At 45.4% G+C, this 12,854-nt stretch overlaps 2 protein-coding genes across 5 annotated transcripts; one reads left to right on the top strand and one right to left on the bottom strand.

Moving 5' to 3' along the window:
* Positions 1 to 1,333: 1,333 nt before the first annotated feature.
* samd14 (sterile alpha motif domain containing 14) lies at positions 1,334 to 7,758 on the top strand. Of its 4 annotated transcripts, none has more exons than XM_047343928.1 (11): positions 1,334 to 1,379; positions 2,306 to 2,352; positions 2,743 to 2,900; positions 3,155 to 3,271; positions 3,355 to 3,550; positions 3,702 to 3,795; positions 3,949 to 4,011; positions 4,074 to 4,197; positions 4,362 to 4,481; positions 4,675 to 4,830; positions 7,539 to 7,758. In XM_047343928.1, the coding sequence occupies exons 2-11, from the start codon at positions 2,316 to 2,318 to the stop codon at positions 7,692 to 7,694; spliced, it is 1,221 nt and encodes a 406-aa protein (XP_047199884.1). In that variant the 5' UTR covers positions 1,334 to 1,379; positions 2,306 to 2,315; the 3' UTR covers positions 7,695 to 7,758. The 4 variants fall into 4 exon arrangements, with proteins under 4 accessions (XP_047199884.1, XP_035037195.1, XP_035037196.1 ...); XM_035181304.2 differs by lacking the exon at positions 1,334 to 1,379 and adding an exon at positions 1,512 to 1,569; XM_035181305.2 differs by lacking the exon at positions 1,334 to 1,379 and adding an exon at positions 1,512 to 1,569 and having other exon boundaries at positions 4,362 to 4,463.
* Positions 7,759 to 10,886: 3,128 nt separating this feature from the next.
* On the bottom strand, positions 10,887 to 12,345 carry LOC118123756. The gene is made up of 4 exons (XM_035181306.2): positions 12,160 to 12,345; positions 11,970 to 12,080; positions 11,652 to 11,783; positions 10,887 to 11,578 (listed from the first exon to the last, which is right to left on the bottom strand). The coding sequence occupies exons 1-4, from the start codon at positions 12,343 to 12,345 to the stop codon at positions 11,378 to 11,380; spliced, it is 630 nt and encodes a 209-aa protein (XP_035037197.1). The 3' UTR covers positions 10,887 to 11,377.
* Between the last annotated feature and the right edge of the window lie 509 nt (positions 12,346 to 12,854).

A 12,854-nucleotide genomic window follows, 5' to 3' on the forward strand; every position in this document is an offset into this window, starting at 1 on the left:
CTCACACATCACAAATAAAAATATGATATGAATAAATTCTTTTTTAAATACTGACGATATCAAAATACATTAAAATAAAAGGAAATAACTGCTGAGTCAAACTGCATTCAAGGGTTAGGGTTAGAGAAATCAATCCAAGAGAAAAGGCCAATGAGTGACTGGGGCTTATATACTGGCTTGATTGGCTGAGACGGAGCTGGACTGATGAGGTGGGCGTGACCTGGTGAGGAGGAGGCGGGGGGAGTGCACTGAGAGCTGAATGAAGCAGTACTGTGACACTGCGTCTTCAGAGAACTTTACTGAATGTATTCATGAAGATTTTTCTCCTGATCGTTGAACTGATCATTGATCGATAGATAGATTTATTTTTCCATTTGGAAATTCAGAATGTGCCAAAAACCCCAGGCAGTGAAGCAGAAGGCTGGACTGCTCTCCACAGAGAGATTATTATTGTTCCTAAGTATTTATAGTCCTCTACAACTTCAGTAGCTTCCCCAGCAATAATCATATGTTAATGAGTGCAGCTGCCAGTCTTACAGTCAAAAATATCTTCTTTAGTTTTCGTGATGTTCAAACTCTGTAGTTAGTTTCATCGTCATCTTGAATGAAGCCCAGGATGTCTGTGTTTTCAGCAAACTTAATAGTAACTTGATCAGATGTGTGGTTTCTGCATTCATTTGTGTGGAGAGTAAATAAACCTTGGGAGATAGCGCTCCCTTGTGGAGCCCCAGTATTATTGGTAATAGGAGAAGACACAACCCCATTGACTAACAAGCTGTGATTGGTCCGTCTGATGATTCCACCATTTACTCATGACTGCAGGAGTCTCTCCATCATAATACCCCCCATGATACAGACAGAGACATCAGGTTAGCATGGGGGTTGTAGTGTAATCCAGGACTGTCCAGGACTTCCTAAATTGCATTCTCCTTTTGTCCTCAAACAGACCCTTTGTTTAGCACAAGCCTATTGTTTTGTTTTTTAGAAAGTCGTATCAGATGGAAATACTTAAATACCTGTCTCTGAAAATAGTAATGGAGTAAATCTACTTAGTTTCTGCTCAAATTGAAGAAAAGAGATGTCTCAGGTCGTGATGGTGACTTTTACGTAAGGCGTTGCTTTGAGACAAAGTCTTCCCCAGGTCCATCCGCTGGATGTTATAAATATGTTTATACACATGTAAATATGTATATAGAAATATATAATAATACATATGTGCGATCTGTAAATATGACATACCCTGTCTCTTTTATTGCAACCCAGCCCCCCAACGCTCAGACGAAGGATGCTGCAGCAGCTGAATCTTCTTCCATCCTCCGGATCTGCAGCAGCTGACGGACGAGCAGAGAGAGACAGGGAGAGAGAAACAGAGAGACAGGGTGAGAGACAGACAGAGAGAGAGACAGAGAGAGAGAGACAAATAGAGAGAGAGACGGAGAGAGAAACAGAGAGACAGAGTGAGAGACAGACAGAGAGAGAAACAGAGAGACAGAGTGAGACAGGGAGACAGACAGAGAGAGAGACAGAGACAGAGAGACAGAGACCGACAGATAGAGAGAGAGAGACAGGGTGAGTCGATCTGTTTGTTTGTTTACCCTCCTCTGTCATCACTGTTTCATCTTCATCCTCCATCTTCAAACTCTGACGGTGCAGTTTCCTGTGTGTGTGTGTGTGTGTGTGTATATGTGTGTGAGTGTGTGTTTGAGTGTGTTTGTGCATGTATGTGAGCGTGTGTGTGAGTGAGTGTGTGTGTGCATGTGTTTGCGTGTGTGTGTGTGTTCTTGTGTGAGTGTGTGTGTCTGTGATCAGCTCCTGATCTTTCCAAATTAAAGCAGCTGAATGATCACTTCCTGTTTGCAGTGAACTCAGTGATGTCTTGAACCTGAATCATTGGGATTTATCACTGGATTCATGGAGGTTTATTATTGAAGTGACCGAGAACAGCTGTTGTATCTGTGGTTGGGAATCGTTTGTATTTGTGATTAATTCTTATTCTGCTTATGGATCACAGTTCATATTGATTCAGATTTCTTGTAGGGAAGATCTATGATGGTGTAAAACTAAAGTTAAACTAAACACATTCTGAGCTGTTGTATGTCATATTTATACTGACTGACACAATCAGAGACTCAAACACTCAACATTGTTTCATCACCTTATCTAGAATGTTTGCTCAGTTTCATGGAGCAGGGAAACATGTTGTCCTTCGTGACCCTCCTGTGTCTTCTGATGCCTGTTTTTCAAACATTCACATCAGAAATGTTTCTGTTCCATATGTTAAATTTTGTCGCTCCATGTTGTTTAGTGACTGAGCCATGTCCACTGACCTGGACGACACCGACAACGTGTTCGGTGAGTCACTGTGAACACACACTTCTTTTCTTGTTCATTTCCAAATAAAAGCCACGTTGTTACAACCTTTAAACTCACTCAAGATTAACACAAAACCAACACACCTGAAAACACATCACATGACCGGTCACCTACACAGGTCATGTGATGTAAACAGGAAGTAGATTGTCTCCTCTGCAGTTGGTTGCTTAGTAACAGAAACTCCTCTGAAGGAGGAACAGTGAAGGTGAAGAGTCAGAGCAGGGATTTCTTTTCTCTGAGCGACGACGAGGTGGAACTGTTACCGACAGGAAGTGTTAGCGACGCTTTGTGTTCACCGCTGGTAGTCGAGTCATGTGACTGATGAGAACCAGGCAACCGCCAGTCGTCATGTGACCTTCGGTGTTTCAGACCTGAACGAGGCGATCCCAGAGACTGAGCTTCTGGACAACAACATCCAGAAAGGCCGAGCCCAGCTGTCCATTAAAGCCCGGAGGCACCGCCCCTCGAGGTCCTGTCACCGTGACAGCGTGAGCTTGACGGAGGGAGATGATAGCCTCGACAGGAAGGTACAGACTTTATTTTACTTTGTTAAACATGAACCAATCAGTGAATCATCACTTAAGTAGATTGGATTAAATATCATAAATAACTTCATCCTGGTAAAGACGTCAAGCTTTAATAAAATAGATTTTATGATTAAAACATTTAGAGTCAATAAAACATATAATATTTGAAATGTTTATTAAGTTTATTTCAAGAGAATAAATCAGTGATGTCACTTTAGAAAACGTTTGCGTTGTGTGTGTGTGTGTTTTCTCAGGACAGTCAGTTATACTCTGCCTGCTCACCTCTCCACCTGGCCATGCGAGGCTCCTCCCCCCCTCCCGATTCGCTGCTTTCTGCTCGAAGCCCCGCCTTCTCTTTCGACACGTCTCTGGTGAGACCAATCAGAGATCAGGTTACACACCCAGAGAGAAAATGTTAATGAAAACGAATGAAAACCTCTGTGGCTTCACTTAGACTTCTCAGGTCCGTCACTCTCCAGAGGACGGAGGCGCGTCATTGGCTGCTCCCCCACGGGGACGGTACCACCAGCTAACCAATGCCACGTCCCAGGAGGCTCTGACTCCGCCCAGCGCCTCGCCCTCCAAATCCTGCCCCTCCTCCAAAAGTTCACCTGTCTACATGAGGAGGAACAGAAGGCCGGACAGTGAAGGTACACACACCTGTACACACCTGGTGTCATGGTTTCTGAGTCAGTGTTGTCACACTTTAAACACACTCCTGTGTGTGTGTGTGTGTGTGTGTGTGTGTGTGTGTGTGTGTGTGTGTGTGTGTGTGTGTGTGTGTGTGTGTGTGTGAGACAGTGTTGGTATCTGATACAGACACCAGTCCTTCTGACCCCGGCAGCCCGACTCGTGTCTTTGACAAGAAAACCAAGAGACGGTTCTTGGACTTGGGGTAAGACACACAATCACACACAATCACACACACACACACATGCAGACAGTGTGTCAGAATGAGCATCAGTGATTGGCTGTTGGATCACATGGTTACACACTGGTGAAAGATGATGATATGGTATTAATGTGTGTGTCTGTGTGTGTGTGTCAGGGTGACTCTGAGACGTTCGTACGTCAGAGTGAGGACAGAACAATCCAACAGACTGTCAGTCAGGTGAGTGTCACATTATAAAATCTTCATGTTGATGAGTGTCCTCATGACGTCCTCGTCCTCAGGGATCAGAGTCCGTCTCGTTCCTTCGTTCCATTGTCCTGGTTCACTGAAGGACGAGGGTCTGTGACTCCACCCCCCAAAATACCCCCGCTGAGCCCCCCAACGCCCCGAAGGGCTCACTCTCAGGTACACTCACTTCCTGTGTGTGTCTGTGTCACTGTGTGTTACTGTGTTTGTGTGAGTGTTAGCTGTTACTGTGTGTGTTACTGTGTGCATTACTGTGTGTGTTACTGTTTGTTACTGTTTGTGTGTGTGTGTGTGTGTGTGTGTTACTGTGTGTGTGTGTGCAGGAGTCCGTGCTCAGTGAGGAGTTTTCTCCTCCTCACTCCTCCCCCCCCCCTGTCGACTCCTCCAGATCCTCTCATCCGTACCACACCCTGTTCTCTGATGAGGTAACACATACACACAAGGTAACACACACAGTAATACACACAGTAACACACACACACACACACACACACAGTAATAAACACAGTAACACACACACAGTAATATACACAAACACTGCAACACATACACACACAGTAATACACACACACACAATTCTACTGTGATGATGTCATCAGTCAGAGCCGACACCTGTCAGTCATTAACATCCCCCAGCCTGGTGATGAGTCATCATGTGTCGCGTTGTCGTGGACGACTCAGCAGGTTTGTCAATGGCTCCAAAGACTCAACATGGAGAAATATGTCCCAGAATTCAATGCGAGAAACGTGGACGGACAGCAGCTGCTGCAGATGGACGGCAGCAGGCTGAAGGTGATGGCAAGAGGTTGTGGGTTCAAATCCCGAAGTGGTTTGACTCTTCTAAAACTATTTTAGATAAAGTGTAGTTAATGAATATTGTGTGAACAGTGTATTTTAAAGGATCATGATTTATCTTCAGTCCAGTTCAGTTAAAGGGATAGTTCACTGAAAAATGAAAGTTCACTCATTATCTCCTCCCCACTATGATGGAGGGGGGGTAAAGTGTTTGAGCCCACAAAACACTTTTCAGGGGGTAGATTCTGCTCTAAACAGCGTTAGAGCAGAATCTACAACTGAAGCAACTGGTGACTGATTCTTCAGATGGGATAAAACAACAGAAAAAACATAACATGCCTCCATATCTGCTCCTGTGGTGTCATCAAGTGTTCACAAGCCCCAACATTCAAATTCGACTCGAAACGACGTAATTTACACCAAGTTTTAAGCCTAAATGTCCACCGGAAGTGGCTAAGCTAGCAGACGTAGCCACACGATGGTGTGTCCGAGGTTCTGTGAACGCACCTCATAGGAAGACATCACAGACATTTAGGTTTAAAACTTGGTGTAAATGACCTCGTTTTGAGTTGAATTTGAATCTCGGGGCTTGTGGACACTTGATGACATTTCATTGAGCTGACACTTTTATCCAAGGTGACTTACAATAAGTGCAAATAAACATTTTATATTATTTTATTTTTTTATTAACCGAGGTGTGGTCTGAAGAGAAGTGTCTTCAGTCTGGAGGAAGATGTGAGGACTTTCTGTCCTGATGTCCATGTGGAGCTGGTTCCACCGTTTAGGAGCCAGGACAGGAAACTGTCCTGATGTTGTTGAGTGACAGCTGTCCCTCACAGTGAGGGAGCAGCTGATTGGTCGATGCAGAGCGGAGTGGACGGGCTGTAACGTTTGACCATGTCCTGGATGTAGACTGGACCCGATCCGTTCGCAGCACGGTACCAAGTACTAGAGTTTTGAAACGGATGAGGGCAGCTACTGGTAACCAGTGAAGGGAGCGGAGTGGTGTGAGTGAACTCAGGTTAAAGACCAGTGGAGCTGCTGCTTCCTGGATGAGCTGCAGAGGTCGGATGGCAGCAGCAGGTAGACCTGCCAGGAGGGGGGGGCAGTAGTCTAGGTGTGAGATGACCAGAGCCTGGACCAGAGCCTGGACCAGAACCTGGACCAGAACCTGCACCAGAACCTGGACCAGAGCCTGGACCAGAACCTGCACCAGAACCTGCACCAGAGCCTGCGCCGCCTTCTGAGTGAGAAGGGGGCGTATCCTCCTGATGTTGTGCAGCATGTATCTACAGGAACGTGTTGTTACAGTAATGTTGGCAGTGAGGGAGAGTTGACTGTCGAGTGTCACACCCAGGTTCCTAGCAGTCTGGGTGGGGGGGGCTAAGTTGTCAGAGGTAATAGTCAGGTCGTGGGAGGGAGGAGCCTTTCCCTGGAAGGAAAAGTAGTTCAGTCTTGTCAAGGTTAAGTTTCAGGTGGTGTGCAGACATCCACTGAGAGATGTCAGTCAGACAGAGATTCGTGCTGCTGCCTGTGTTTCAGATTGAGAGAAAGAGAGGATTAGTTGGGTGTCATCAGCGTAGCTGTGGTAGGAAAAGCCATGTGAGTGAATGACAGAGCCGAGAGAGAAGAGGAGGGGACCCAGGACGGAACCTTGAGGGACCCCAGTAGTGAGAGGACAAGGTTCAGACACAGATCCTCTCCAAGTTACCCGGTAGTGTGGTCGTTGAGGTAGGATGAGAGCAGGGAGAGAGCAGAGCCTGAGACACCCAGGTCCTGAGGGGGGGGGGAATAAGGATCTGGTGGTTCACTGTGTCAAATGCAGCAGAGAGGTCTAGAAGGATGAGGACAGAGGAGAGAGAGGCGGCTCTAGCAGTGTGAAGCTGCTCAGAGACAGCAAGGAGGACAGTCTCAGTCGAGTGGCCTTGAAACCAGACTGGTGAGGGTCAAGAAGGTTGTTATGGTGGAGATGGGAGGAGAGTTGATTAAAGATCGCCGCTCAGAGCTGTGGAAACAAAGGGAAGAAGAGAGACAGGTCTGTAGTGGTTTACTTCAGACGGGCCGAGGGGGGGTTTCTTCAGGAGAGGGTTTACTCTTGCCTCCTTCAGAGAGTTAGGGAAACAGCCAGTTGACAGGGAAGTGTTGATAAGATGGGTGAGAAAAGGAAGAAGGTCAGGAGCGATAGACTGGAGAATGTGAGATGGGGTCAAGGGGGCAGGTGGTCGGGGGGGCGGAGGTTACCAAGGTAAGAACTTGATTGGGAGACGGGGGTGAAAGAGGAAAGAGAAGATGATGAAGATGAAGATGATGGAAATGTTATAGAAGGAGGATTAGAAAATGAGGAGCGTAGGTCATCTATCTTTTTTGTGAAGTAGTTGACAAAGTGGCTTGGTAGAAGGGGGGGGGGACTGGGGGGGTCAAGGAGGTTGGAAAAGATGGAGAAGAGTTTTTTGGGGTTAGAAAATGAGGATTGAATTCTAGTTTGGTGAAAAGAGCTTTTGGCTGCAGAAACAGGAGCAGCATGGAGGCATGTTATGTTTTTTTCTGTTGTTTTATTACGTCTGAAGAATCAGTCACCAGTTACTTCAGTTGTGTTGGATTCTGCTGCAAGAATCCAACCCCCAGATAGATAATGAGTGAATTTTCATTTTTCGGTGATCTATCCCATTAAGTCTGTCAGTAACTCTGACCTCTGACCTCTGCAGGGTCTGGGCGTGCTCAGCTCGTCTGATCGCTGCACTCTGAAGCGTCGCATTAAAGAAATTCACGCTGCAGCGGAGAAGGAGAGAAAAGTTCTGGACAAACTGGAGAAACAAAAAGCAAAACAACGCAGGAAAGAACAGGAGCAGCGCAGGAACTGAACATTGCCACCAGAGGGAGACACTGACTCACCTCTGACCTTCAAATAAAATCATCTTTGAGAAACTTGTTTTGTTTATTTGTTTCTCTTTAATGAAGCAGAAAAGAAACTGATCAGCTGATGTTTTGTGGCGAAGTTAACAAAGACTTACTTTTACTACACAGCTAACGTTAGCATCAGCGACTGTATATAGAGACAAAAATATCTCAGATACACTCTGTCATCTTGTGGTGATGACGTCAGTCAGAGTCTGTGCAGTAGAGATCGTGGTATCGAGGCCCTGCCCACACACGCTCTCGACCAATCCTGAGTCAGTCTCAGCTGTCAATCATTACATCTCAGCCTGTTTTTATATCATCAAATAACTAAACCAAACTAATCAGAAACCATCTTTACAAACATTTATTTAACGTCTACTTTGATATTTTTGTTTTGTCCATGTCCCATCTGCTAACATGGAGGAGGAGGGTTAAGGGCCTATACTGCATCCAGCCACCAGGGAGCAATCATGAGGATCTGGCTTCACCTTTGTGAACTGTCATGTCGTCCATCTTTATTTACAGTGTGTGGTCCACATTAACAGGAACAGAGGTTATACATTCTGAACACTGGAGATTCCATACAAAGTCAAACCAAAGACGCTTCGAGAAAAGACTTTGCATCGAGAGGCTTTGGTGCTCGAGTTGAAATATTTGAACTCGGGCATCAAATTTCCAATCAGCTCCTTCACCCACGTTACAATTGACCAAAATGAATAAGGATGTAATTGCTTTTGTCACTTTGTTAGCGAGATGGTTAATTCTATTTAGATGGAAATCTTCTGTACCCCCCTCATGCTATTTGGATTAAAGATGTTTTTGAATTGCATAAAATAGGAAAAAATCTGGCTCACACTCAAAGGGTCTATGAACAAGTTTTATACAATGTGGGCCCCCTTCTTTTCTCATGTTGGGAGATTGGATCTCCCTGTGATCCCAGAATGATGTATGTTTATATATATGTATATATATGTATATATGTATTTCAATTTTACTTTCTTACTCTGTCCTCCTTGGATGGGGTTGGGGTTGGGCATGTATGAATACACAAGGTCTCTTGTATTTTGGGAGACTTGTGTTTCTATTGGGTAAATTACAGGTGAATTTATTCTGTAGATGTTGACCTATCGAAAACCCAATAGAGTTTAATCCTCGGGCACCGACCAGAGGATGATCGGACCGGTCCCTGCTCGGCCTCAGTGTTGGAACAACATCGAGACAAAGCTCCTGAGCCGCTGACCGTCCCCGACTGTGAACCTCTGCGTGAACTTAGGGACCAACACACATCAACGCTTCTCTGGTGATTCCACAACACGTTCACCACAGCATCTGGATCAGCCAGAACTTCTCTACTGGGGAGAACAGGAAGTTCAAGAAAATTCACGTTACGTGCAATTGACCCGAAATAAACACAAATGATCCCGCGATGTGTTTAGGGCGTTTGGTGTAAAAACATCATCACACACTGTTTTCAATTATTTGATTTTATCATGAAACAGGTCGTATATGACAAGTAAACAAATACACAGGTCCTATTTAGTGATAGAAAATACAATAAATAATGTTATATATATAAAACACGAAGATATATGCTAGAGTGCAAAGGCGTGGGTGTCCCCTCACCAGAGTGATGGTGGTTATTGCACTTAGGCTGGAATACTGCACAATCCTAAAATAGCAGCACATGTAGCTTCACAGGGTCGATATTGTTCAGGATGTAGTCGAGTGTGGGAGAAGTGCAGCTGCTGTACAGTGATTGTGTGAGTTCACTGTGCTAATGGACCTGGAGCTGTTCCTGAGTCTATGTGAAGAGGCCTTTATGATGTTATTGGCTCTGCAGAGGAAACAGGAGCCGGCCGGTCTTCCAGAGCAGCCGGAGTACCACCAAGAGGCAGTGAGCCAGAATGCTCTGGATGGTGGAGCCTCCACCAGCAGCTCCCAGGTTGGTGTTGTTAGTGGAATCACCGGGTTGAGATCCTCACTTGTGTGGTTTATGGATGTGAGAGAGTAGTGCACAGCCTTGTGTGAGGGTGGAGGAGAGTTTTTATTATCAGCAACATCACATGACCATCGACTCCTGACCAGGTTTTAACAACCTGAGTAAGAAACGACAATAAAATATTTGTACATGCATAAAAAATAAATAGAGATAAATAAAGTCAATAAATCAGTTTAGTTTAGCAGAGACGTTCAGTTTCAAAGAACCTCATTTCACTTCCTGTACTGACTCAGCCATTCTCTCGCTCTCTGCTGAGTCATGTATTAAATCAATACACTTGTTTGTGCTGCGGCCTCAGACGAGGTCAAAGGCCACAGGTCGACAAACGGCTCCACCAAAATAATGGCCGTAAATAAATAATACACCATGAATAATCAATAAATATCAGTAATAAATAAAATCTTAATTCAGTAACTGCTTATCTGATCAATCAATCAATATATCAAATCTTATTAGTATAGCCCATATTCACAAATCCCAGTTTGTCTCATAGTCTTTAACAAGGTGAGACGTCCTCTGTTCTTAACCCTCAACAAGAGTCAAACTACTAAAACCTTTAACAGGTAAAGAAGGTAGAAACCTCAGAGACACGTGAGGATCCGTCTCCCAGGACGGACACAAGTGAACAGATGTCACGTGTAAAGGAGAACATCAAGATAAAGGTTTTAGCAGCATTGACTAGAATAAACATTTTGAAGCATAACTGAAGGTCAGTGAATTGGTGGATTAATGTCATTAATGGTCGAGTGTCTGAGGAGAAATATTATATATCGAGCAGTCCTGCTGCAATCATAGTCCGTGGTCAGCAGCCAGCAAGATCAGGATCCACCATCAAGATCGGGTGCCACTATAGTCCACAGTCATTGTCCACTGCCGCCATTAGGATCCATCATCAGCTGCCACCTCGGTCGTGGTCCACCACCATTATCTGATGCCAACACGATACAGGATCCGCCTTTATTATCACGATCAGCCAGCACGATGCAGAATCCGCCATACTGGATCCACCATTACGATCTCTGATACGCGATCCACAGATCCTAATCCATGATGTGGATCTGTGGACGATAAGGCAAAGGGACTCCGAGGAAGAAGTCAAGTCAGTAACATGTATTGATGAGATATTAATTTCTTTGATGTGATAAGGATGGAGAAGAGGAAGGAGAAGCTGGGAAGAGAAGCTCCGAGTGTCATGTGTCCCATGACACACAATCAGAATTGTTAATAAATAATTATCAATAAAGAATTGATCTGCAGATAAATCACAAGAGCGATTCCTGTCAACTTCTGAAAACGCTGCAGAAACTCTGAGTGGTTAAAGAAAACAAAGCATCAGGACGCAGGTTCGGAGACGCAGGTTCGAAGACGCAGGTTCGGAGACGCAGGTTCGGAGACGCAGGTTCGGAGACGCAGGTTCGAAGACGCAGGTTCGAAGTCAAGTCAGCTTTCAGTCTTCATTCAGCCCACCTCAGCTCCACTTGTGCTCCATCTCTTTGACCCTTTTTGGATGAGCTAGGAACTGGGATGAGTCAGACACCAGCAAGATGGCGCCGGGTGAAACACCCACTGAGCCTCAGATTCACTGTTCAGAAACCAACGGGTCTTTAATATCTTTATCTTTATTCCAATCCCACCGGTGGGCAGGGCTTAGGGTGCACCTGCAGCTCTGCGTCTGTAGGTGGCGATGGCTCTCAGACTGCGGATCAGGTCGTGACAGAACGAACGAAGCTGTGTCAGCGTCACATGGACCGCCACCTGCACCTCGTAGTTACCATTGAGACGAGAGGCCAGATCCAGACTCTGGTTCTGTTCCGGACTCTCGGCGCTGAGCTGAGCTGCCTCCTTCATCTGAAACACAGAAAGACGCATGAGCAGCCAATCGCTGCGGTCCGCAGTAATGATGTCATCAGGTGTATGTTACCTTGTTGATGTGGGTCAGCAGGTCTCTGAGGTCGGCTCGCAGGTTCGTCAGTCCGCTTAGCCTGTCAGACAAAACTCCCAGCAGCCCCTGGTACAACAGACAGCCCACTGACATACGACTCACACACATGTCCTGCAGGGGGCGACACAACCACACATGACGTGACATCAAATGGTATCACAGAGACAAACTGGGAATATGAGACAAATGAAATGTGACTGATCGAAAGAACCATAGACTAAAGAAACCCTGTAATAGTGGAAGACCACTTCCAGAACCTGTTCTCCATGAGAACCTGAAGAACCTCTTCAGACTGACCTTTGTGAAGCGTTCAGACAGTGGTTTGAGGATGGGGGCGGCGGGGATGCCCAGTGAGGTCACCATCAACTGCAGGTTTGGGGTCTGAGGCGAGGGGTCCAGGGTCAAACCCTGAGGAGGACAGGAAAAGGTTACTGACAAAAGAAGAGCAGGAGTGGAGCTGAGCCAGCCAATCAGAAGTGTTGATCACCTCTGTGTTGATGGCGGCGGCGTGCACGGCGGGGAGGTCTCTGAGGATTTTCTCCACCAGCGTCTTTGCCCGTTCCGCTGCCTCCCTGAACGCCGGGGGAGTGTGGGACACGGGAACTGATTTAACCAAAACTGCAAACAGGCAGTAGTACAGCAGGGCGAGGACTGGAGGGGGAAGTGTTTGCATGTATGGAGAGTCAATAGTGCCAGAAAACCATATTTAATATTTGTGTGATTAAAGAAATGAAAAAGTAAATTCAAGCTTCAGCAGAGTTTGATACCGGACACTAACATATGGAAACATTTATTGCTTACAACTGCAGGAAAATTACATTTGTAGTTTTTCAACGAGCTGTAAGTGTTTGGTCATAAAAAATAAAACAATTTACAAAAGTGTAAAATGTAAACATGTATCAACATAAATGTGTTTTGTACCTTTCTACTCTGCTGTAAAGACAAGTGCTTTGATCTATTAGCATCTTTAGCATCTTAGTTTTGGACGTCAACATAATGAGGCTGATGGGACGTTTCGACCAGATGATAAAGAGTTAGAGGACAAGTTAACGTCCAAAGCACAGCTGTGTTATCCTGTGACGTAATATCCACGTCCAAACCTTCAGGTAACAATAAACAAAGATGAAAGAGCCAATCACCATCACGTCTGTTTTTAGATACGCATCAATTCTTTTAAAAAAC

The sequence above is a fragment of the Hippoglossus stenolepis genome, chromosome 16 (genome assembly GCF_022539355.2).
Source record: "Hippoglossus stenolepis isolate QCI-W04-F060 chromosome 16, HSTE1.2, whole genome shotgun sequence".
Lineage (NCBI taxonomy): Eukaryota > Metazoa > Chordata > Actinopteri > Pleuronectiformes > Pleuronectidae > Hippoglossus > Hippoglossus stenolepis.

Coding starts and splice junctions, on each gene's coding strand:
- LOC118123756 (XM_035181306.2), bottom strand. CDS start 12,345: ATGCAAACACTTCCCCCTCCAGTCCTCGCCCTGCTGTACTACTGCCTG. Junction 12,081..12,159: donor CCGCCGCCATCAACACAGAG/GTGATCAACACT, acceptor TGTCCTCCTCAG/GGTTTGACCCTGGACCCCTC. Junction 11,784..11,969: donor TGTCTGAACGCTTCACAAAG/GTCAGTCTGAAG, acceptor CGCCCCCTGCAG/GACATGTGTGTGAGTCGTAT.
- samd14 (XM_047343928.1), top strand. CDS start 2,316: ATGTCCACTGACCTGGACGACACCGACAACGTGTTCG. Junction 3,272..3,354: donor TCTCTTTCGACACGTCTCTG/GTGAGACCAATC, acceptor GGCTTCACTTAG/ACTTCTCAGGTCCGTCACTC. Junction 3,551..3,701: donor CAGAAGGCCGGACAGTGAAG/GTACACACACCT, acceptor TGTGTGAGACAG/TGTTGGTATCTGATACAGAC.